Here is a 26463-nt window from a genome sequence, read left to right on the forward strand (position 1 = left end):
TAGATTTCTCACATGCTGGATGTATATTCCTCAATATATGGCAATATATATGTTGTATATATATATATATATATATATATATATATATATATAGGCTTATATATATATATATATATATATATATACACACACATATATATATACACACACACACACACACACACACACACACACACACACACACACACACACACACACACACACACACACACACACACACACACACACATATATATACATTTCAAATAATGTATTAAATATTTAATTTAAATGCTGTACTAGATAAAAGTGTTTGTCCCATCATAAAATTTTAATGCACAAGCAATGCAATTATTGCCCTATTAAAAAGCCAAAGGGTGGCTGTGTGACCTAAGAGTGGAGGTGGATTTTTGCCTTGTGTTATATAGAAACTAACCAAAAAGGAAAATTATGATTCAATTTTTGGAATAATATGTTGGAATGAAGGACAGGATATTTTGCTTTTAAGAAAATTATCCCTTTTTATCATAGCTCGAAGGTTAAAGAGGAGGTTAACGTGAAGTCTAGAAGGTGAAGATGATAATGAATACCTGTAAATGTGTGATGGTACAGTATTATCAGAAAACTAATGAATGCTGGTCATTTTTCTGTAACACTATTGATAATTTACCACAAAAGTATTAATTTTGTATTTATACTGTAAGTTGCACACATGCTTTGTTAAGCTCAAGCAAACCTACTGAGTTTGCAGCTTTGAAATAAGATCAAGATGGTTTTCACCATAAATCCTTACATGGCATCAACATTTGTCCCCGTTACAAGTATCAGGTCATTATTCCAAAAGCAAATGCTTGAAAGACCTCAAACATGTGTTTGCATGCCAAACCAAACAAGCCTTTTTTTGAATATCAATTAACCTGAATTCAAGTGCCAAGATGTATGTACATGTATGCAGTCATATTTGAGAGAATACATTTTTTATTGTGATTGTGTATTTAAATGGATCCTGCAGCTCTTGATTGGTGGATAATAAGCAATACATGCTGACATTTAACCAAGGATTGTGACTTAACACCTTTTAAGTAATGCAATAAGAATATGTTAAGAATATGCAATAAATGCTGCAGTGTCTATCTCTGATATCAGCCTTCATTTATTTTTTGAAATCCTGATTCTTTGAAATAAACTTTTGTATATTTTCAGAATAAACATTTATGGAAAAGTACCACGTGCTGTCTTGATTTGAGCCACAAAACTGTCTTTGAGTGACATAACAGCAAATGTTCTCTTTTCCTGGTTTAAAACCCAGCATTTTTTTTTTTTTTATAATCAGAGATTTATGCAACAGTTCCAGATTATTAGTCCAAAGTCCATGGGTCATGAAAAATATTTCTTTAAATTAATCAATAAGGCTGTATGACCAAATCAGCATTCTCTTCACAAATTAAACATAATAAATGTTTGTTTTACTTTTGTAAAAATTCAAATAGGCATTTAATAAATATATACAAATAACACATTATAATTCACATTCACAGAAAACCCCAGGAAATGTTTAAGGTAGGGTACATTACAGGATTTATTACAGCATGTAAAGTCTCAAGATTTATTAACAAAGCAACACATGTCCCTACACTAGTGTACAAAAACAAACCAAAAAAACTTTTGTAGGGCACAAAAGCGTAACCGTCTGGGACTTCTTATTTGATTGGCTTATAGTGAGGTGGGGCACATAGCCATGAATTAAATATTTAGAATTATTTATCTAGGTCACTAATTGTTTACTTTTTATGTTAAAATATTTATTTCACAAATGTAATAAACTAAGGCCTTTAAATTATGATCTAGGAAATTATATAATTTGTTTAACCATTATGGTATTGTTTTACCCCATATATCTTATTTATGTATTTTGCTTTTCTCTTTTTTGCTTTTAGTTTCTCTTTTTCTGCTGTAGTGAGTAGGCCATGCATGATTAATAATTTAGTACGTAAGGACTTAATATATGTTAACATGCAATGTTCTTTTAAAATTTGATTGATAGATTCTTTTAAAATGAACAGAAATTAACTAGGTCACTTAAAAAAAATCCTTTGAAATAATTGTATCAATAATTTACATTTTAAATTTTTTTTTATTGATTTATTGATTAATTTATTTTTATTCCACATTTATTTTTATTTTGTACTTTATACAACAGGTGACATTATACAATGAACAAAATAAACACTGCGTGGTGGGACCGGAATGTCACCTGCCAATTTACATTTATTTAATCATATGGACAATGCTTCATTTCATTTACATATCAAATTTATTTTTTAAAGAGGAAGGAAAAAGTTGGCCAATGGCGCCCTCTTGTGCTTCATGGACACTCCTACTTCATATAATAATAATACTTATAATAATAATAATAATATTATTAATAATACTACTACTACTACTACTGTTAATAATAATAATACTAATAATAATAATAATAATAATAGTTATTTATTGATTATTAATAAAAGTTATATATATCGATTCATTAATTTGTAGTAATTTATAAAAAAAAAATCTCTTTGTTCAGCACACTACACTTTTGTCGTTTTAGAAGTACGTGGAACAGGCCCGTTTATTGCACATTATTTTATGCTCATATCAATGCAATTTTCACCCAGATATTGCATTAACGGGAGAATACACTCTTCATTCAGCGGTCCTGATCACGTTACCCCTCGCTTCCTCATTTTTGTTCGAACTAGAGCACAGCGTGAGTTTCTAAAGGCCTCCTCCCGCCCTTTTCCATTTGATTGATAAGCTTTACACCAATCAACGTAGAATACCCATTTACGTCACCAAGTTTCTGTTTTAGTGACAGCTTCCTCAGCAAATAGGCAAGAAGCGAGGGTTTGCCGATCAAGGTCGCGGTAATGGCTTCCTAGGCAAGACTTACTGTTTATGCCGCCGTGGAGACCCTAGTAGCTGCGTTTAGTGTGCTTAATGTACATTATAACACAAATCTGCACGTTTTTGAAGAAAGCTCGGAATCGGACACCTTCGTACTGGGAGTTTCTCGCCGATGGGGCTGAGTTGTATGTCTGAATGAGGCTATCGCCTATGGTAAGCGTAGAAGGATGAGCTCAATCGCCGGTCGGGATCTCGCAGTGTCCGCTGGAGCTGTCAGCAGCAACCCCGGAGCAGCGTCCTCCAGAGTCCTGCATGTGGAGCTCACATCACAACAGGTAACGTTACACCTGCAGCTTCCAGCCTTCGCGAACGAATACCTAGCGGATCTTCTTGTGCATGTGTCACATGTCACAGGATGATCATAACACTGGGCCTCCATGTCCAGTCAAGCTCTGGTCCACATTTATGAATGCAGTGGGGTTTGAAATAGACATTTCGGAAGCGACTAATAAGACTGTGTTAATAATAAAGCGTTGGTTTGTTCATGCCGATTTCACAGTATAGTGTAGTCTTGTCACTGTGGGTCTCCAAACTTAAAACACTTATACAAAATAGACCACACAGCGTCCTACTATTTATTATTCATGCTTAAAAGACTTTGAAACTGGCTAGGAAGGTAGTGGTGGTGCTGTCTTATGGAGAGAGCTGTGCTTATCTCAATCGCACTGCAGTTTGACAGCACTGACTTAAATGACTTGTGTAAATGATGTCATACTTACACATTGGCACGCATTGTTTTGGGGCTCTACAAAGAAAAACCCTTGTTAATTTGTTATCAATGTGTGGTTTATTTGGTTTCATGTTACAGTCTATTATTGACATTTTAATTGTTTATCAACATGAAAACAGTTGTTATATTTATGTTGATAGTAGGCTATGTATTTAATTTTTTTTAGTTTACATTAACATACCTCTTTATTAAAAAGTCTTTGCAATTAAGGATTTAAAAATTGCATATAGTGTATTGTTGATGTAATGCTTGAGATGGCTGTTAGAGAGTAGTTGTGATTGTGTGTGTGTGTGTTGTAACAATTGCAATGGTGCAATGTTGCACAATACACACATACATGCCCTGAATCTGTCCTAACTGAGAGTGTAGACCTCAGTTTTGTGGAATGATAGTCATGTCCTGCAGCAATCTTCTGTTTAATCACATCATGGTTCCCGTGAAGTGTTTTGGGGATCGCAGGGTTTCCTGTTAAGCAGTGTGTGTTGATGACTTGGCATTCTGTGCAGAGAAATGTTGCATTACTTAATGCTGCAAACATGGGGCTGGAGTTATGTTTTAGCATGGCTTCAAGTAAAGAGCGGTTTCTTGCAGGAAGAACTCACTCTGAATTTTTGCTACATAATATAATACATCATATTACATATTTAATTGGAGTTATTTTTTTTTAGACATAAATATGTACTGGTAACTGCAGCACATGAAAATATACCAATGGCAATATGAATATTCTAAATCTAATCGCTGTATGTTTTGAGGGCTTCATGCAGAGTTGTATTAAAATAAAACCGAAATTGTGATATGGCTGAAACACAACATGCACCAAACATGCAACAACTTGTAAAGAAAAGCACTTATCTAAACTGCCTGTTGTAAAACAAAAGAAAACTTTAAAGCCCCCCCCCCAAAAAAAAGAGCTAGAAGAGCTAACCCTAAAATATGAAAATGAAGAAATTAAGACGGTAATATTAATATTGTATTTTTACAGTTGTACTGCAAAATAAAATAATTATTATACTATTTTTCTTAAATAAATGTTTGTTTTACGGTGCAATATTACAGTATTTATTATTTTGTTTAATATTGTAATTTAGTAATAATTTTATAATAGTAAGTAATATATATTATTATTATTATTATTATTATTATCATTACTATTATTATTTTATAATCATTGATATTTGATCAAATCTTTTAATCAAATTGGGCAGACTTACAAACATGCACAATAAACCTGAACTTTTTTCTACAATCACATTTTTAATTGCAAACACAATAATTTTTTATCAGAAATAAACGTTCTCATTGTTGAGAGCATCTGATTGGACAAAAGTCTATGTAGTGCAAGATGAGTCATCAGTATATATTTAGTCCATTTACAAGAGAAATTTTCATCTTCACCCTTCATTCAAATATTATTAAATATTTGTTAAAGACTTTGTAAGCATATTGCGTAGTTGTGCTTGATTGGAGTCAATTGTTTTATTTGTTATAATGCAATGAATGTGAACATCATTTTTGGCCAGGCTTTCATACAAAGGAATTATGAACATATGCAAAAATAAGAGAGGATCTATGAAAAATTAATAACTGATTGTTTAGCTTGTAGTTTGCCTCTTTTTGCCAAATAATTTTGTCAGACAATTTATTTTTTTTCTTCAATTTTACTCATATTTGATGGTTTAATCGAACTTCTAGGGCCTTTAACATCCCATATGGACATTTGCTTTTGCCAACTACAAGTTAATTTGACTACATTTTACACCTAAACTAGCAAAGTAATGGTTTCAAACCTAGTAGACTTGAGTTAAAGGTGCAATAGGAAACATTTTTATTATGCTGGTTGAAGCCTTGAAATCACTATGTTAAGCAGTCTAAATGTATTTTTATAAAAGAATATTGTCTGCGGAAGGCATAGGACCATAAGATGTTCGTTCAATCATTGCATTCGGTTCGAATGAAATGAAATGTGTGCCCTGTCAATCAACATGTGTTTGCATAGCACTGCGCAGCCTGTTCAATAACGTCGTCTCTGGTCGTCTCGCTTTTGGTCTGTGCGCGTGTGTTTAGGAGACGCGGCTTTGGACGGTTTTTTGCAGGGACGGTGTGTTCATATTCTTTCAATGCTAGCAGGCTAAAGTTAGCATTTCCCAGATCACCTATTGCACCTTTAAATGCCAAAGTCTTTCTTATGATGGTGATCTCCGGTGGCCTGTTGCATGAAGCTGAACAAACTCTTGAGTTTCAGGGTGGACAAAACCATACAAATGAAATCTGGTTTAGATCAGGCTCACAACAGGTTTGATCCAGAGTTTGTGATGAACTCTGAAGACCAGAGTTTGCTCAAACTAATCCCAAACGTACCTGGGTAGCAACTAAAACCGGCTTCGTGCAACGGGCCTCAGTTCTGCTTTTGTTAAAAATGGCATGAGTGTTATCAGAAACACTGAAATGTGAAACCAAATGTGAAGTCCCTATCACATGATGGGGTTGATAGAGCTTGTCACACCTGTCTTGAGGTTTATTTTACTGGAAATGGTTGTTATGACACCAATTTCTTTGGCAGTTACACAGTCACTTGTGACACTCTTATTGCCTGAGGCAAAGTCTTAAAGGACCACTGTTATTACGGACTATAGATAACCTCGTTCACACCCTTGAACACCATTCATTTGTTTTTCGGCAGAAGTGCATTTTTTTGTTCAATGTGATATGATTTATCAAATTCAGAATGAAGTCATACTTGCTGTTCCGGTTTCATTTTAGCTGTTTGAAACGGCTGCAAAGTGCAAAACTGCCTAATAAGGGAAAGTTGATCGTACGCTAGCTTGTTTGTTCCTGTGCTAATTAAGTAGCCCCTTAACCTACTAAAATTTACCATTCAACCTCTCCGTTTCAGAGTCTGGGACAAACCGAATCTGGATATTCCTCAGTGTTTTGTTGTCTGAAACAAGACAGAAATGTGGGAAAAATTGAACAAAGTGTGGTGTTGTTCCTGTAGCTTCAATAATCCTGTGGGGCATCCCATGACTTAGATTTAGCATTTAATGCCTCACGGTCAGCACTGGAAATTCTTTGTGGCTGGTTGTGATGAAAGCTGGTCAGGTGAAGACTTTAGTGTGCTCAACTCTCAGATTAAGTGTTTCATTGAAACGGCTGTGGCCCTGTGCCTTAAATCTGGCCCTTGTGAATAGTAACTGGACTTTCTCTCCATCTCATTTTGTGTAGATTAGGATCATAACAAGGTTGTCGTATCTGTTATTTATTCATAACTTTATTTATTTTTTGTTCTTTTTGTAGTAGAGGTATTTAATTATTGTGCTGACAGCACCCTGTACGTTACACAAGGGTTTTTAAAGCCACAGAATTGCAATTATGATGATTATCCCTTTCTAAAATATAAAGAATAATGCTGTGTTTTTTCATGTATCTATGTATCTGACCAATATATTTTTTTCAGTTTATAAATTTTTCAGTTTGGCCAATGTTTTGGAATTATAATTTTTATTTTGAAGCGCCAGTGCCTAAGCGTCCAGGCTCCCATTCTCTGTCTTCATTAGTTTACCATCTCTGTTTAACAGTTCTGTCTTATAAATTATTAGATAAAGCTGTTAAACAAAGAAAGTAAATGGTAAATGAAAAAGTATTATAGCATTTGCTTTTCTTTTATTATAGAATGGCAAATGCTATAATACTTTATGATCTACCGTCAGCATTCATTAAATAAGCATTTATTGCAAGTCTTTGAATAACTAATAAATTAGTTAATAAATAAATAAAACTAATAAATTTGCTATGCATGTGTTGTTTTTACTATCTTTAAATTAAACAGTGTGATATCATGTATCGCATTTGTATCAGCCATCCGCCACCCTGCTCTCTAAGATATTAGCATTGAAAATATGTATAATAAATTAGAATTAATTAATTGATTAATCTTATAGGTTTTTGACCCGTGTTTTTTGTACCATTAGCGGCAAGTTGTAACTCCTGGCAAACGTTCATTCATCCGGTGAACCCAAAACCTGTTAAATTACTCAAGACTTCTTAAAGGTGCCATGTGTAAGAATTGAGGAAAAAATATCCAAAAAATGAGCTACACGCATCAAAAGAATGAGAAGAAATAAGGGCGATGATGTCATAAAAAAATGACAAGTTACAGTGCTGCAGAGATATCAACCTGAATTAGCATGCTAAATTACTAGCCACGGCCCGACAGGTGTCATAATACCAGTTTCGGCCATGGGAGGCGGTATGCGGGCAACACCAGCCAAACTGCAATACACGAATAACCCGCACGGCTTGTGGGCGTACTTGAACCTTATGTGTTTGATATTTAGCTCTACCCACAGATCCGATCCGCTTTTCACCTGTTATCTACCAGAGCCCTTCTCTACCAAGCTGATGATAAAATGTAACATTAGCTAATTATATTATGTTTATTAAATTGCTTTCCTGAGGTAAATCTGACTTATTTGTTCTCCAGCTGTTATTGACCTCTGTACGCTGATTAAAAAAAATGATTGGTCGATATTATCTATGAGGAATACATTTTGGTAAGTTGTAGCCTACTGTATCTTTCAACAGTGTTCGTGTTTTTTTACTATTAGCTTGTAGAGATGATCGGTTCACGTGCGCTAGGGATCTGTCGTGTTACATTTACAAGCGCCAAAACGGTATTTATTGTTTGAATTGCGTAATAAAATTGACAGAATCGGAGAGCTGAGATTTTTTATATATCATAACTAACCTGCTCTGTCTAGTCTGTCGGTCTCCGTGTCCTCTATGCTTTGCGTTTTTTCCTGTGCGTGACAAAATTGATGCGTGGCGTGAGAGCGTGTGAAAAGTGTCAATTGTGTGTGTCTAACGGTGAATTCGTGAGAGTTGGCAGCTCTGAACGGCGGTAGCTTGGTCAACATCAGCGAATGCTGTCTGTCAAATTAATGTAATTCAAACTAACAATAAAAATGTAATATGAACAAAACGAATATGAACATATTCACTGGTAAAGGTGAAGCAGAATAGCTTGAAGATGTCATATTTAAAAATCACTTGACTAGGGCTGCAACTAACGATTATTTTGATAATCGATTAATCGGACGATTATTTTTTCGATTAATCGATTAATCGGATAGAAATTAAATTAGATTTTTTTTTTATTATAACTAAATAAAACCGTAAATCAGGGTATTTATGTGTAAAAGTGTACTTTAAAAAGTGCAAAAGCCACACATTGAGTTTTACTAATATCAATATTTGCATTGTTTTTAATGATAATTGCTGATGGCAAGTTGACAAACATGATTATTGTTAAAAAAATGATATCCAACATATTATGTTTTAACACAATTTTTGTTAAAACAAATTTACACAGACATGTTGTTCAGATGTGAATATCTGAACTAAAAACAAACTAAAAACATCTAAAATATATAATTCATTAAATTTTTATTTAAAATTAATTATATATAAGGAATATAAGGATAAAGAATATAATATATATTATATATATAATATATAAAAGAATATAATATAAGGATAAATTGATTAAATAAATATAGAAAGACTGAAAACAATTGTGTGAATGTAGAGCCGCAGTAGATCGCGTTTGAAAAACAATTAAAACTTAGTAGACAAATGCTATAAAAAGAGAACGGAATGGAGGTAACGTTACCCAGCAAGCTAACAGGCTTGAGTAAAGGACAGGAGAAATTATGCATTAGTGCACAAGCATTCGCTGAAAACCACTGAGTACAGTGACTAAAAAACAATATTTTACTGCTGCTGTTATTAACTGCCTTTATATTTAGTGCTTCGCTTTGTAAAGACCAATTTAACCTATTTCTGCGGTAGCGCTATTTTAATCCATCACTTACGTTGCGAGCGAACTGATTGCGCAACCTGATGCTCGAGACAAAATACAGACATCCCAAGATCCCGGAAGTCCCGGGAGTCTCCCGCATATTGATTGCGGCTCCCTGATGCCCGCGAATTAGTTCAAACTCCCGAAATCTAGAGCGCGCAAGCAAGAGCGCGCATGCGAGACAGAGACTGCTCCAAACCGTGTAGCGCGCGCTCGGCAGAGCGCCTGAGGGAGAGAGACCTTGCGTGTGTGTGCGTACCAGTAAACGCTCCCCGTGACGTAAGCAGACCAACTAATCGATAATGACATTCGTTGACAACGATTTTCATAATCGATTATAATCGATTTTATCGATTAGTTGTTGCAGCCCTACACTTGACATCAACCAACGTTCCTCTGGAGTCAAAACGTCCTCTATTAGGAGTTGGCTCGGCTTCGGCTATGGCTCTAGGGTCGTTGTGAAGGTAGCGGCGGAGCATAGAGACTATGCCGTTTCTCGTTTGTTACTCTAGAGAAGACCCAACTCACTTTCTGGAGGTATACTGCCCCCATCTGGTATGGAATGTGGAGTATGAATTGATTTTTTGGCGGACATGACACAAGGCACCTTTAAAACTCTCTTAAAACTCATAATTGATCACCAAAATGACATTTAAAAGTTTGTTCCTTGGAAAAAAAATTCGTCATGCCTTAAAATGAATGTAACTCTACACCCTTGTCTCATTTAGTATACGTGGTTCTATGAATATGCAAATTAGCCCCTCCTACACTCACACACACCAGCTCCAAGACCCACTCGTCACTGGTTACAAGGCATAGCTGTCAACCCTCCCGTTTTTTCCGGGTTTCTCACGTATTTTAGCTCTTTTCCCACTGTCTTCCCGTTTTAGTATTTTCCCGTAAAATATCCCGTATTTTTACGCTCTGATTGTGTGAGACGTACAAGCTCGGGCAGATTCGGCTTGAAGTTGTTCATCCTCGGATGCGGCGGCGCAATCGCTGTTACAAAAAAAGCCGTGCACACAGCAAAGCGAAATGTGGTCTTGCGCACCCAACTGGTCATTTTTGCCGCGCGCACCTTCGCGCTCATGCGGACGCGTCGAGTATAAACCATGGTATAAACAAAGCTTAACCCTAACTCCGTGTCAGCGTGCGCTCTGATGTGTAAAGGGGCACAGACATCTACCAAATCATCTCCTGCAGCAGCCTCCGAACTTCCGAAGCACCACTAACTCCGCCTCCGTTTCCCTCGTAAGCTGATATTAGTAGGCCTATTTAAACATTCTCTATGATAAAAAATGTAACAAATATTTTAATAACACGATTTTGGCGGTTATAGAGTTCTAATGACGGTGTTCAACTATAACCGTCGGTCTCACGGTTACGGTCACACCCCTAACACACACACACACACACACACACACACACACACACACACACACACACACACACACACACACACACACACACACACACACACACACACACACACACACACACACACACACACACACACACACACACACACACACACACACACTGTCTCTCTCTACCTCTCTCTCTCTCTCTCTCTCTCTCTCACACACACACACCTACTGTCTCTTTCTCTCTCTCTCTCATACACACACACACACACTGTCTCTTTCTCTCTCTCACATATGTAGGCCTATATGTAGTTATAAACTCTTTAGATTGTTAATGATTAGTGCTTTTTTTTTAAAGTTTGTGGGTAAGAATCGTGTAAAAAAATCCCTTATTTTGGGGATGGATTCCGGGAAATCTCCCTTATTTTCAATGTTCAATGTTGACAGCTATGTTACAAGGTAGTTTGTGAAGTCAGAAACACCAGCGATTTCAAACCGCGTTTTTGAGACTGTCTTTGGTTCACTGCAGTTTTAAAGAGAAAATACTCAGCAATGGTGTTGACTCATGAATTTGTACATGGTTTATCTTAAAGCACATTAAAAGCTCCACATAGACATAGAAACAACCTTATAAAAGCTTGATTTACACCACAGAGTTACTGTAAGAATTAGTGGACTAGTTGTTTAGGCAACATCCCTTTCTTGTTATCTTCTTTTTAACCTAAACTCTTATGGTAAACCTTTCCATGCCTACCGACTCCTTTTTGTCCCCTTGACTCCTTCAAAGCAGTGGATTTGTGCCCAATATGCAGCAGTGATGCCATGTTTCTGTCAGGGTGGAGGACTTGTATTTATAGTGACGTGACGAGAGACTCACAATGATGTTTTGTGCCTGTGTGTTGGTCTGTTCCTGTTCACTGTCAGTTCCTTGTGATGGAAAATGGAGAACTGCAAAACATTCAGAATTTAGCGCGTTCAAGATCCAGTACATGACATCATCCTAGTCAGAAAAAATCTTGAGAAATATCTGAGATATTTCATGATGTATTCCCAATTACCGCTTAGGCTTTCAAAAACCATCATACACGCATTACTTTGAAAAATTAAATCTTTACTGTTTGATCACATGAAAGTGTGTTCCTGAAAGCCTGTTGATGTACAGCTTATGAAAGTAGTAAAGTAAAAATAAAATTGAATTTGAAAGGCATCTTTAAAAAAAATTTGATTGGCTTTCTCACTAAATGTCTTTCTCTCTTTGTGCCAACAGAGGCGTTTACGTCACTTGCGGAGCATAGCGGCCCGTAACATTGTGAACAAGAATGGCTCTCCTCTGCTTGACACTTACTTCAGCCTTCATCTCTGCCAGGAAGAACGGATATCACGAGGTGACTGATGCTTGCTGGTACTCTCTGACTGTTTGCTTAATTTAGTACTTAAAGCTGCAGTGCGTAATTTCTGTGTCATAAGTGACACCAAACAAAATCACAGAAAGTGACTGTTTTCAAATGTTTTTTCCAAGCATTCACCCTGTCTTCCATATCAAGGAGATGGCCCCACCCCTAAAGTCACGCTATTGGTTGAGTTGGCCTGGTCGGACTGCTCAAATAAACAGTACAATGTTTTGATAGCAACTAAGTTGTTTCTCTTCACACCTTAGGGGACATCAACCTACTATTTGTGTACTTGGTTATTTCTGTGTATTTTGCAGTTATGCAAAGCAGCTTTAAACTAATGAGAATTTTAACACTTTTAAAATGAATGGCCTGTATATAGTAATCATTTTCACAAAATACCATTTTCCTTCCCTTATGGATAGTAATGTAGTAAAAGTAAAAGCTGGGCTGGTTGTAGTTTTTGTGGAATTTATTTTTTTAACATTTATTTGAAATAGAAATCTTTTGTAACATTACAAGTGTCTTTACTGTCACTTTTGATTAATGTGTCAAATTAACTTTTTTCAAATTAATGTGTCCTTGCTGAATAAACGTATTCATTTCTTTTAAAAAAACGTATTCATTTCTTTTATGCAACATGATATTGCGTTGCATATCAGCATTGTCTCTGGATTTATGTTCATCTACTGGAGGATAATAAAAGTGAATGTCTTTTGGTTTATTCACTAATGTCCTTAATGTCTCTTAAGCCTTATGGGACTGCTGAAAAATTAGCAATGGTAGCAATAGCTTTCATAGTTAATTTATTACTGTTAAACCATAATAAATATGGGATCTTTGAACAGTTTAAAACAAGAACTGACAAAATGTAAAATGTGTACCTTAAATGCAATGTAAGTCACTTTTGATAAAAGCGTCTGCCAAATGCATAAATGTAAATGTAAATGTAAAAAAAAAAAGCTTTAAAAAAAAAACTATTGAATTTTAGTGTGTAAGTCACTCTGGATTTAAAAGCATTTGGATGACTTCTAACTTGCTTCTTTTCTTTTTCCAGATTTTTATAAGAGTGAAGTCATCCGAGACTCATTGGTGAGTGCTTTTGTTTTCATTGGTGTTTGGTCATGCGATTTATTGCTTATTATTTAAAATTTGTGAAATGGTAGACAGAGCACAGCATATCATAGCTTAGTAGCGTGTAACTTAACATGTTATAGCGTTGCATATCAGCATTGTCTCTGGATTTATGTTCATCTACTGGAGGATAATAAAAGTGAATGTCTTTTGGTTTATTCACTAATGTCCTTAATGTCTGTTAAGCCTTATGGGACTTCTGAAAAATTAGCAATGGTAGCAATAGCTTTCATAGTTAATTTATTACTGTTAAACCATAATAAATATGGGATCTTTGAACAGTTTAAAACACTTTCAGAATCTCTGTCATATTTATTTTGTCATTTTATCTTATTTATTAATAGTGGATGCCTTTGGCAGAAATTCTGGTTACCATAGAACATTTTAAAGTGAATTGGTTGACGGATTAATTGGATCTTAAAGATGCGGTATGTAATTATTTAATGCTAACAAATAACTTTAAAGATTATGGCTTTGTGGTTACAAACAGTCTGTCTGACAACAGCAGCAGTGGCTCAACCAATGTTGCGAGTTTGGGCGTGTAACTCTCTGTTTGACCAATCAGTGGCAGATGGGGATGTATATGGGGAAACCTGTTTGAAAATAATAATTTTTTGGTGCTGGTAGTGCAGAAATTACACACTTCACCTATACATTTTATTGCAGACATCAACAACAGGTGCCATCATATTTAATCATAATAAGAGTTGTAATCATGCTAAAAGAAGACTGACCTAGAGCAGACCTGGCAGTGTATGTAAAAAGGCAATGTCCTCAAAAGCATCAGGACTTCATCTTTAGACATATGGCAAATCTACCCTCTCACCTACACAAAAAGGCTACAGCTCAGCTACAGCTCCCAGCAGCACTGCGTCATTTAATGATATAAAACAGGTTTGCTAAATTGACTTTTTTTGGGCTCACACCGGTAACCATTTACTTTTGAAACAATTCCTTATTTTAGTTTGCCAAGAAGGCCTCCGAGCCACTAGAACGGATGTGGCTTCCTTCACTGACGATTGGAAAGCGGTTTAATGACCGTGGTGAAAGAGTATAGAAGTAACAAGAGGCGAAACTCCGTTGCAGTTTTGGTAACAATCGCTAGATGGCGCATTTTGGACTGAATCAACGGTTTTACCGTTAGCACAACTGTACAGCAAAATGTCTGGAAATAATTGGAAACAAAGAAAACAGTGTTCTGCCATCAACTGCAACAACTACCAGTGTACAACCAATCAACTAGCATTTCATAGATTCCCCAAAGATCCAGAGAGGAAAAGTAGAAAAGGTTTTAATTGACGTTAAAGTGAGCAGCGTACGGACGTCTCCATGCGTAAATAGCGGCATGGATGTACAACAGTGAGTGCAGGGAAGTTGTGTGTGACAAGGAAAAGTGCAAACACACTCTTGTTTACATGGTGAAACTATTCAATAGAGTCGGAATCCATCGTATATTACGGACCCAAAATCGACAACTCCCACAGATCAAACAGAAGCGCTACAGAAAAGTTTTAAAGCTAAGTCATCTGTACATTAACTCTCTCTTTCTGTATCGAATGTAACATGTTGTACAAAGTTTTTATCAGTCAAGATGAATTAAATTATAATAAAACTAAAGACTAAAACATATAACATTAGAACAGCTAACATACTTACCATTGAAATTCTATTTGTAGTAACGTAAATGTGTGCACTTTACTTGCACAATGTTTGATTTGTGCTAAGTTAATACAGGCAGAAATGATATGATCAATTTACCATCACCAATTTTATTACTGTTCATTTTGTGACGATCTTCTATTACTATTAAATATTCTCTCTTGACTAATGTGTTGTCCCTTTCACCTACTCACTGTTCATTGTGTTTTGGCTTTTTCAATGAATTTGTTAATCATTTCATGAGGAGCATGTAAATAATATTTCAATTAAATACATTTCAAACACATTTTTATTATTAAAAATTCAATAATCCATATTCACCATTCATATTTAATTTCCAAAATATTCAAACTGTTTAAAAATACAACCTATAATATTCGACAGGCAATTTTCGGTCCATTTTATTTCGCTTTGCAAATTCGCTTCCACAAATTCAGTGGTTCAAATTCGACAGTAAATTCAACATTGACGTCCAGGAACTGCAGGAAAAGCAGAAGATTGCCGAGCATACTCTCCATCTGCTGTTAGTCGATCTCAACATCAGATGGTGCAAAAGCGCTTGTTGTTGACGAAGACATTTATTAATAAAATGGAAACGATTATCTGTGACAGTATATGCGGAAAAAATGATAAACACACAAAAGCTGTGTTTGTTTCATTCAATAACTTCATTGTTACTTTCCCTGTGTATTCTACATTTCATCAGCTTTCTCTACCATGAACAGGATTATAATCGGTTTCCCTCAATACCTCATACTCAAGGATTCCCTTTCCGTTGGGACAAAACGCTTAACACATACAGTGATATGAAAGACCAATCTTGCACCTTATTGGGGATGTAGGCTGTAGGCTACTATATAGGCTACAGGCAAGAAGATGGACTCAGATTATAAACTTTACACGCAAAGTTTCATGCTGAGCGTTTCGTGATATAGGCTACTGGCATATAATCAACACTTGATCAATTAATACTAACACTTTCTATTCTATTCTCTCTCTCTCTCTCCCTCTCTCCCTCTCTCTCTCTCTCTCTCTCTCTCTATATATATATATATATAGCACTTGCATTTTGTTGTCCTCTTATTGTTAGTTTAACTGTAAATCGCTTTGGATAAAAGCGTCTGCTAAATGATTAAATGTAAAATTGGCTTGACATTCGCACATTTAGGGACCGTCTCTAAAGTTGCACACAATATTGGCATGTACGTTTCTAACTTCAATAGCAAACTTAAATTTATTTGAATAAATATCAAACATCCAAAGGGTGCACATTATGCCTGACGCTACATGAACACTTTACAGTTGGTTTTATGACTGTAAGTCGTTCTATTCAAATGCTATTGAAGTTAGAAACGTGTATACCAAAGTCGTGTACACTTACGGACAGAGACGGTCCCTAAATGTGCGAATGTCCAACATCAAGCCATCTTTATGCCAGTCTATCACTGGGAAACGCTCAGCTGTGCGCGTTATTCTGAGTTCTTCTGCTTGCCTGCAGAGTTTGGACTTTTACATCACTAGTCCATTAAGCTACGTTAAGCGTTGTATATGTCCAGCAGGGGAATCCTGAAGTATTGAGGGAAACCCTAATAGCCTGCATGCAGCACATCGCCACAATATAAAGTTAAGGCACCCAAACAACCAAGAGAAATATATGTCAACCTCAAAAATGTAACATTGGATCTGTACTGTATATCCGCATCGGGGAATAACATTATGATCTCGTTCACGGTAGAGAAATATGCATGTAGGCTACACAGGAAAAGTAACCGTGAAGGCACCGAATTTAACAAAAACAGCCGTCATAATAATCACAAATAAACTTACTTTGCTGTAAATGAGTTTTATGAATGAATGTCTTGCTCTAATTTTGCTGGTCTTCGTCAACAACAAGCGCTTTTGCACCATCTGATGGTGAGGTCGACTAACAGCAGATGGAGAGTATGCTCGGCAATCTTCTGCTTTTCCTGCAGTTCCTGGACGTCAATGTTGAATTTACTGTCGAATTTGAACCACTGAATTTGTGGAATCAAATTTGCAAAGCGAAATAAAATGGACCGAAAATTGCCTGTTGAATATTATAGGTTGTATTTTTAAACAGTTAGAATATTTTGGAAGTGAAATATGAATGGTGAATATGGATTATTGAATGTTTAATAATGAAAATGTGTTTGAAATTTTTTTAATTGAAATATTCACAGCTTAAATATTCAACCATGTTGAATTTCAGCCCATAAAAATGCAAGCCCTAAAAATACAATGCATATACAAAATGCAAGCATGGTTAATGCAATGCCTATTTTTTTTCAAATAGTGCAATTCAACAGGCTTTTTATTTCAAAAACATTTGACATTATTTTACTTCCATATCCGAGGCCGTAATTCTGTTGAAAAACATTGACGCATGGCAACTGCTAAAGAGAGAAGAGAATAATAACACAACACCCAAAAGCAAATGATCGTCAGTAATGTGATTTATACAGACACGTTTAAAGGCTCCGTTCTTTTCCGCTATTCTGACTGTAATGGTCTGACATTAAACGTTTTGATGATAATAGTGATGATTTGAAATATTGTAGGCTTTGAATACTGTATTTATTAGTGTTTACACATGAGATGACACACCCTCAAAGACAAGTTTATAGCTGGAGGGCTGTTCTTGTGTTATTCTGGGTGTGCTTTTCTCTCGGTTTATGGAGTAGGCAGAGCTGTATTGAATGCAGTTGTTTATTATTAATTTACAAGATCTTGTAAGTGTACTATAATGGAGAGTGGTCTGCAATTTTGTTTATTTTCTCTGCTTCTCAATGTTATTCGAGAACAAAAAAGAAATCTATATCGTCATTACAGCAGTTTGACAATCACATACACAGCCTATTTAGAAATTGACACACGCTATCTTTGACCGTGATGAATTGATTCGAAGCTCTGAATCACTGATTCATTAGCATCATCATCACTCAAAATGTGATGTGTGTTTTTGGTAAAAAAATCGCTTTTATTACCTAATATTGTCATATTGAATCATTTTTTATTATTTAGTCTAAAAGTATTTCTCTCTCTCTCTCTCTCTCTCTCTCTCTCTCTCTCTCTCTATATATATATATATATATATATACACAGTACTTTTTTTATACAAAGTCAATACACACACACACACACACACACACACACACACACACACACACACACACACACACACACACACACACACACACACACACACACACACACACACACACACACACACACACACACACACACACACACAGTTTCACAGACAAAGCTTAAGCCTATTCGCAGACTAAAATACATATTTGGGCTGTTTTACCTGAAAATACCTTGCAATGACATATCTTAAAAAAGGTCAGTGCCATTGTTTTGTCACACCAGTAAAGTTTGTGTGTGAAGGGCATTTTTATAAAAGCTGCTTAAATATCCTAATTTAACTAAGGCCTAGTCGTTGCTTAAACTAAGCCCTGTCTGTTAAACCGGGCCATCTTTTGTGAATAAATGAATATCATCCATCCATATATGAATATATATGTGTGTATGTGTAACGTATATGTGTATTCAAACATGCTAAACATCTTACAAATTCTGCAAAGACTATTTTAATGAGCTCAAATGTATCTGGTACTGTTTTGTCAGACACACAATCTTTTCTTCTTTAACCTCTAACCTTCTTGCCCCTCTCTGCCTCCTTTTTTGTTTCTTCATTTCCCTTCCTTTCTGCATGGCGTTCCTGTCCTTCCTGTACACCCTTCCTCCATCCTTTCATGTAATCAAGCCTTCATTTCAGCCCCTCTGGTGGTCATGTTGATGGCTGTTTAAAGTGTTTTGTATTTATTTCTGCTGACCTAGTCACTGCGATGGTAGTTTTGTCAGCTGCACATCCTCTTGGAGAAAGACCCTCTTTAGCCTCCAGACTGCATGACCGGACAGTTTTGCAAATCTGTTTCTGCTGTTAGTCTTTGAAAGCTTGGCGTTCTGCGTCATTGACTGTACTCATAGGCCACACTTATGCATTATTAATAAAATCGATATGTCTAACAGCCTTAATTGCTGGTCTATTTGATCATATATTGGCTGCATTTTGGCTGTATTAGTTTATTAATGCCCAGGGCCCAGGCAAGATCTGCTAGCAGAGATGTTACTCGAGTCACAAAGTATCCTACAGGGTCGAAAATGAACACGGCTATCCGCACGCACACACTTTATTTACATTGCAACGTGAGGTACACACAGCTGCGCTCTTGCGAAAACTCTGCAATGAATCTTTTATTGACATCTTTGTTGGTTATAATGGAAGGATTCGCGATTTGAGCAGATTCTGTCTAATTAAACATGTCTGACTGGCCATTGCGTTCACACGCTTAACAGATATGTCTGTGATTGGCTACAAAGCTCAACGCTCTGAAAATTGTAAAAATAAATGCATTTTAAAGCAGCTGGCTATAAACCCGGTTCATAATTTTTTGCTTGTATATTTTTCAGAACCCGACATGGCGGAGCTTAGATTTTGCTATGCTGCCGGACCTCTTGGACATGTCTGTGTCGTGTTTTGTGGTGAGAATATGGGGTGGGAGGGAAGAACAATACCAACTGCTTATTGAATGGAAGGTCAACCTAGATGGGCTAAGATACACAGGACAACAGGTGAGTGGTCAAAATATATATATATATATTCACACTCGCATTTCTTGCTTTGGGCGTAGGTTTGGTCTCAGCTTTGGTGGGGACACCCCCCCCCCCTTCCATTCTTAAAAAAAGTCCATTAGATTAAACTGGGAAGGGTCATAAAACTTGCATATTGTTATCCTAGGTTTACTGCTTCTATTGTTCTCAATTGTAAGTCGCTTTGGATAAAAAGTGTCTGCTAAATGAATAAATGTAAATCTGTTGTGGTTTGATGCGGTCTTTCCTGCATACAAAATGGCTAATTAATTTTGTAGTCTATCCTATGGCTAGCAAGTTTAACCCTCCTACCAGATATTGTTATTTGGATATTATCAATCAAGTAATGATTCATTATATTTGAATAACCAACAGTGTTAACTTTCGCTTTTTTAACATTGCCAACATGTTTTTCCAGCACATGTGTCTAGCAAGGAGGCTACACTCACAAATACATTACATAAACAGAATGTAGAAACAAAAAATGTCTCAGATGATCCACTGTTTATGACTGCAAGATTCTAAGTTAAGGTAGGCTAATTAACATTCAGTGACTTCGTAGCATTCTATCATGATAGCGCAACTTCTATGAGTCTATCCGTGCTGCACACCCCTAATTAATGCTCCTAACCTTGAAAGATTGCAGAAGCTAGGTTTAACTGTAACAATATCCTGGGTAACCAGGATCACCAGTTAATACTATTTTCCACAGTAGAATCTGCATTTGAAAGCCTGGTCAGTCACTACTACTGCTAGTTATTTGTGTGGCTAGTTATTTTTGCCTACTTACACTCTGCTTTATGAAAAAGCTTCGTATGTCCCCTTTCTTCTTCTTGGGTGACATAGCTGATCCACAAAGTACAAAAAGGGGCAAAAAAACGGAATATTAAAATGTTTTACTCTGGCCTTTGTATATGGCAGGCAGAGAGACAGCCCTGGTAACTTACCATCGGCGTTGTCACGCGCGCACACACGCATAAACCACCCGCTCGCTGCCAGTGAGTGCAAGCACAAAAAGTAGTCCCGGCCCGCGCGTGTAGCCTGCTCGTCAGATAACCCGCCGCCAATCAAATTACGGCGTATCTTGTACTGTCGTCGTCCTGGCCGTTGGAATCGATCCAAATGCAGCGCAAATATCAAACTAGCAGTTCAAAGGAGCTTGCTAAATATTGGTGGGGACAAATTTGTCATCTCAAAATATTGATTGGGACTAGTACCCAGCGTCCCCCCCTAAACCTACGCCCTTGCTTGCTTTGCCTTTTCTTTTCTCTACCAAATGCCTGTTGCTTTTCTTTTATGACCATTTAGTTTCCTGAAGTGTTTTGTTCTAAGATTTTATCTTTTATGTTAAGTTTATGTTGAGTAATTGTAGAAGCAATAATAATTATCATATTTATTATTATATTACACTGTAAAATAATAGCAGTAGAAAAAGGGATTTTCTGCTTAAAAGTTAACAGACATAGTTTCTTAAACCCTAAAACACAACAGAATGCATAATTCAAAATATGGGTAAAACACCTGTGAAAAATCAATATGGAAAATTCCTTTCATATAAGGCTGTACATTGGGTCCTATTTATTTAAAATTATTATCATTATTATAGACATTTTATATACAATTGAATTTATATATATCTATATACATATATATATAGTCTGCTTCAGGTTTCACATCACATCCCAAAAATCCTTTAACATTTCTCTTTTCTCTCCATCTCTTTTCTTTCAGATTCGCTCCAGAAATCCAAATGAGATCATCTTTGGACTGAACGATGGCTACTATGCAGCTGAGTTTGATCAGAAGGTATTGTTCAAACTCTTGGAATAGGTTCCAGAATAAATTCCAGGCTATCTTCAAACCTTGTCATCTATCAGAGCTCGAATTCACTTCTATCTCTTGGGTTTTTCAACCTGTAGAATCTTTCAAATTGTAAGAAGAAGCTCTTTGTGAAGCTCATGGACTGTTTTCTTTCCCACAGGAGAATTCTGACAAGAAGAAGAACAGTTTGCTCCAGGTGGACCAGAGCTCTGTCAGAAACTCCTACAGTGTTTTCTCTTTACTGAGGTGAGAGAAGACTCAATGGAACATATCATATAAAAAAAAAAGGCCTTTTTACCTTTATTTTACTTTAACATTCACAATTCAATGCAATCAAATACTAAAATCCTACAAAAGTGTAGAGAATGGCCATTTCGAATGTCCAATTGCCATATATAATTAAAATGATCTTATGATTAATAATGCATCTGCAGTACTTTGACTGTATTGACACATTGCGAAAAGAATTGGAATTTCATTCCTACAGGACTAGCATTTTCTCTTAACATATGTTCAGCTCCAATTTGAAAGTTCCAGAATTGTATTATCTTCCCATTTGAGACCCAGAAGCAGTTCCCATCATCAAGAAAAGTTCCTTTCCTTGTCCGCCAGATAGCGCTCTGTGTTTTTTCTCTCTTTCAAATTGGACCCCTGCTGCAGGGTGGCGTCTCGTTCTTCAGCCAAAGATGACTGATGTTTTTGCAGTTTTGGATAACCGTAATCCTTGGATAAAAGACCTGATGGATGAGGAGAGCAGGAAATCAAGGAAGAAAAATTAGTCCACCTTGTCATGGTATTGGCAGACCTCTCCAAACCCAGTGAAGTTGAATGTTGGCTCAATGTTCTGCTGTAGCTTCATTGCAGCACTAGATGGCAACAGCTCTCTACTAATACCAATATGTTTTGTAATGTAATGCAACCTGAGAGAAAGGAGGCACTTTGGAGAGTGTTAAATAACTGACACACTTCCCATATTCAGATTTATCTGTGTGATTACACATCTGCACTATTACAACATCAAAATGACATCTATCTAAAGAATGTCTTTGATCCAACAGATATTAAGAAAAACACAAGCGCCCGTTTTCCCGAACCTTCATTCATACGCACCTCAATGGCCATGTGCATATTTTGTTGTGTGGAATGTAGGGCAGTTCCTCAGAGCTGTGCTGTAGTGGGGTGATATAGAGTTAGCTGGAGGCTGCTGTTCACTACGTGTGATGGTGTTTGTGAGTCTCTTGGTAATCTTGATTATGAGTCTGTGCAATATCTTGGCTTCGGCCTGAGGTGGGCCAATGTCTTGGCCGAAATTCCCAAATCTTATGCATAGGTCGCATATTTGAATACACACACCGACTGACAGAAACATGCATGGGATGCATTATTCTAGCTTTTTTTGTAACTCTTATGGACTTTCTTTTTTTGTTTTTTTGAGGATATGTGTGTGGAAAATGAGCAATGGTAGAAAAAATGATGTTCGTTCCAAGGGAGGGGAAATACAAATTGAACAATTCCTCTTAACAAGTCCAGTACCTTAACAATTCTTTTAGTACTTTAAAGATAGATAGATAGATAATTTAAAACCGTTCTTGAAAAGGGTGTTTACACAGGGTTTTTAATGACTTTACAGTCTTTTTAGAGGCAGCATAAATGCAATCCAGTCATTGGCCTTAAATATATATTAAATAACAATACTAAACAAATAAAAAATGGTAACATTTCATTCATTTATTTTATAAAATACCATTGACAACCTGCACAATGTGGTTCTTTAACTTACATTGGTAACTGCAAAGAACTGACCTAAAGAGTAATTTGTTCAGTAATCTGATTACACTGGCTGCACCAGGCTAAATGTTTTTGATTCACTTAAGTAAACCTGCATATACGATTCATTCACTGAATCAGACTACACTGGCTGCACTTTATGTTTTTGATTCACTAAAGTGAACCTGCATATACGATTCATTCACTGAATCAGACTACACTGGCTGCACTGTGTGTTTTTGATTCACTAAAGTGAACCTGGATCATATAAGATTCATTCACTGAATCAGACTACACTGGCTGCACTGTGTGTTTTTGATTCACTAAAGTGAACCTGGATCATATAAGATTCATTCACTGAATCAGAATACACTGGCTGCACTGTGTGTTTTTGATTCACTAAAGTGAACCTGCATATACGATTCATTCACTGAATCAGACTACACTGGCTGCACTGTGTGTTTTTGATTCACTAAAGTGAACCTGGATCATATAAGATTCATTCACTGAATCAGACTACACTGGCTGCACTGTGTGTTTTTGATTCACTAAAGTGAACCTGGATCATATAAGATTCATTCACTGAATCAGACTACACTGGCTGCACTGTGTGTTTTTGATCCACTAAAGTGAACCTGGATCATATAAGATTCATTCACTGAATCAGACTACACTGGCTGCACTGTGTGTTTTTGATCCACTTAAAAGAACCGGTTTTTACGGTTCATTCTTTCTGAAATCGGACTACTCTGATTTGTATGTGTTAAATCCCTTTAAAATACCAGATTCATTAGTTTGGGAATCAGATAACTCTGTAAAATGATTTTGATTCACTTAAAAGTGCCTGCCTCATAAGAGTTATTTCGTTCGGGAATCAGACTACATTGTTTGTGCTTGATTTCATATAAAAGAACAGATTCATTAGTGTCATTCATTTGGAAGTCAGACTACACTGGCTTATTTATCTTATTAAAAAGAACCAGTTCATAAGAGTTATCTTTCTAAAAATGGACTATACTTGTCTGTTTTGTAATTTGCTTCATCGTAAAATTTCGGTATGAATTGACTTGCATTTGTTTTGCCGTCGATATTTTGTTTGTTTGTAAGTTAGACAGACAGAAATACTGAGAGAAGAAACAGTTGCTTGTAAAGTCTGTATAGCTCTCGGCAAAAACTCCTTGTGTTCCGGGTTGAATGGGCGGATGGCGTGTTATCAACACTGAGGAAACATTTGATTTGATTGACAGTGCCGTGTTGTCAGCGATTAACTCAACCTGACGATCTTTAAGTAGGAATAATACAGAGAGGAAAAGAGGAAAAACAAGAAATCAGAGTAGTTAGTCTTCTAATAAAATGAATCATTAATCTGAAGAGAAATGTTTCCTCTGCATGTGCGATTTATGCTACTCTAGGGTGGGCAGCCCATCCGTCATACTATAACGGGCCAATCGTGGGAAAAAAAGTGTGATCCGGTGATCTAAATCAGTCTAAGTTGTCGGGAGTTGTTGTAAGGGGTGTTTTCTTTTGCATTTGTTTTATGATTGTGTGTCAGTGGGCCAAAGTAGCTTTTTGTCTTTGGAAAAGGTGTTTGCTGTTTTTCCTGGTTCTTTGGTTCTTGGTTCCTTCCTGTATTTTCTTATACAGGAAATGTTCTCAGCGAGGCTTACGCAAGCCAAAGGAAATTCTTGCTTGCGTATGAATTCAACTTTTTATCTCCCATCACCCCTCTCAGCTGGTTCACACTGGGAATAATCAACACTTGCTTTCAAAGTCCTTTTTCAGTGCAAAGAACTGCCATAACTAGTCTAGTATTATTTGTAACATGACTAAATCTATTTTTTTTACATCCACTTTTTGGGATGTTCTTGGGTAATATTTAATATTTCACCCAAGATTCATAGTGTATTTTCTTTCTGTGGAATATTGTGGGAGAACTATTCCCTTAAGATTTTCAGTTTGCTCAAAATAATTTTAAAGCATTTCCACTTCTTTTTAAAGATCGATTCCCCTTACTCTCCCATCAGTAAAGCAGCAAGTGAAGAACAGTGGCGGCGTTGTGCGGCAAAGTTCAGGGAGTAGAGTGTGACCCGGTGGTTGCCACGGCGATAAGCCTTTCCTGCTTTTAGCGCCTTTGAACAGGTCGACGGGTCGTACGCTCCCCCGCCGAAGGGCATAGTTCTGGACCGGATTATCGGGTACGGCTTTAACAGCTGGGTTCATGCTAGCCCCTCAAAACCCTAAAGCAACAACCTTCAGGACCGGTAACGCCTGCCATGCCTTATGGAAAAACAAACTCGCCCTTAATCTCCGCATCGCCTGGATGAAAATGGATGCTGGTGTTTTGGTCTCTCAGGGCTTTGTGGGAGGCTGTGGTAATAATAGTGCAGAGAAGGCATGAGGGGATATTAGAGCCCTGCTTATAGAGAAGCTTTAATAAAGGGATAAAGTGCATCAGCATCTCCCCATCACCTTCTACAAGCCCTGTACACATTGAAGCTCTTTTTCAAAAGTTTGGGGTCAGTAAGATTTTTTTTTTTTTTAAATAAATGACTACTTTTATTCAGCAAAGACACATATAATTTATCAAAAGTGAGGGTAAAGAGACAAGACATTTATAATGATGCAATGAATTCGATTTCAAATAAATTCAGTTTTTTGAACTTTCTATTTGTCAAAGAATCGTGAATAAAATCATGGTTTCCACAAAAATAGTAATATTATATATCATATATTTATAATTCATTAATAGTAATTAATATAACTATTTTCAACATTGATGATAAATCTTGAGCACTAAATCAGTAGCCTACATTAAAATGATTTCTGAAGGATCATGTGAACTTGTACAAATAGATCAAATTGATTTCAGTATAAGAGGGGAAGGAGGAACGTCTCCCTTATCTGACACACTCAGTTCAGTTCATGGAGCTCTTTCCCAGTGAGCTGATGATCCGAATCAGGTGTTAAATAAAGAAGACGCCTCCCTTTCTGTCTTTCATTTTTGACCTTCAGTGTAAAGCATAATGTCTAAAGATGCAGTATGTAATATTGACAGCTAGAGGTTGAAATAATTACCCCCCCCCCCCCCCACACCCACACCCACACACACCAGACTTGACGCTCATGCAG

At 36.5% G+C, this 26463-nt stretch overlaps 1 protein-coding gene across 2 annotated transcripts in view; it reads left to right on the top strand.

Moving 5' to 3' along the window:
* Positions 1-2867: 2867 nt before the first annotated feature.
* Positions 2868-26463, top strand: part of uvrag (UV radiation resistance associated gene) — a 128279-nt gene continuing 104683 nt past the window's right edge. Inside the window, exons 1-6 of one of the 2 annotated variants that reach the window (XM_077242387.1) lie at positions 2868-3206; positions 12153-12270; positions 13334-13368; positions 19567-19728; positions 21478-21552; positions 21728-21813. In XM_077242387.1, the coding sequence (XP_077098502.1) occupies positions 3099-3206; positions 12153-12270; positions 13334-13368; positions 19567-19728; positions 21478-21552; positions 21728-21813 (584 nt within the window). In that variant the 5' untranslated portion in view covers positions 2868-3098. The remainder of the gene's footprint in view (positions 3207-12152; positions 12271-13333; positions 13369-19566; positions 19729-21477; positions 21553-21727; positions 21814-26463) is intronic. The other variant, XM_077242388.1, reaches the window with a different exon arrangement.

Source organism: Siphateles boraxobius, unplaced genomic scaffold (genome assembly GCF_051911475.1).
Source record: "Siphateles boraxobius isolate OS27281-9 unplaced genomic scaffold, OSU_SipBor_1 25, whole genome shotgun sequence".
Lineage (NCBI taxonomy): Eukaryota > Metazoa > Chordata > Actinopteri > Cypriniformes > Leuciscidae > Siphateles > Siphateles boraxobius.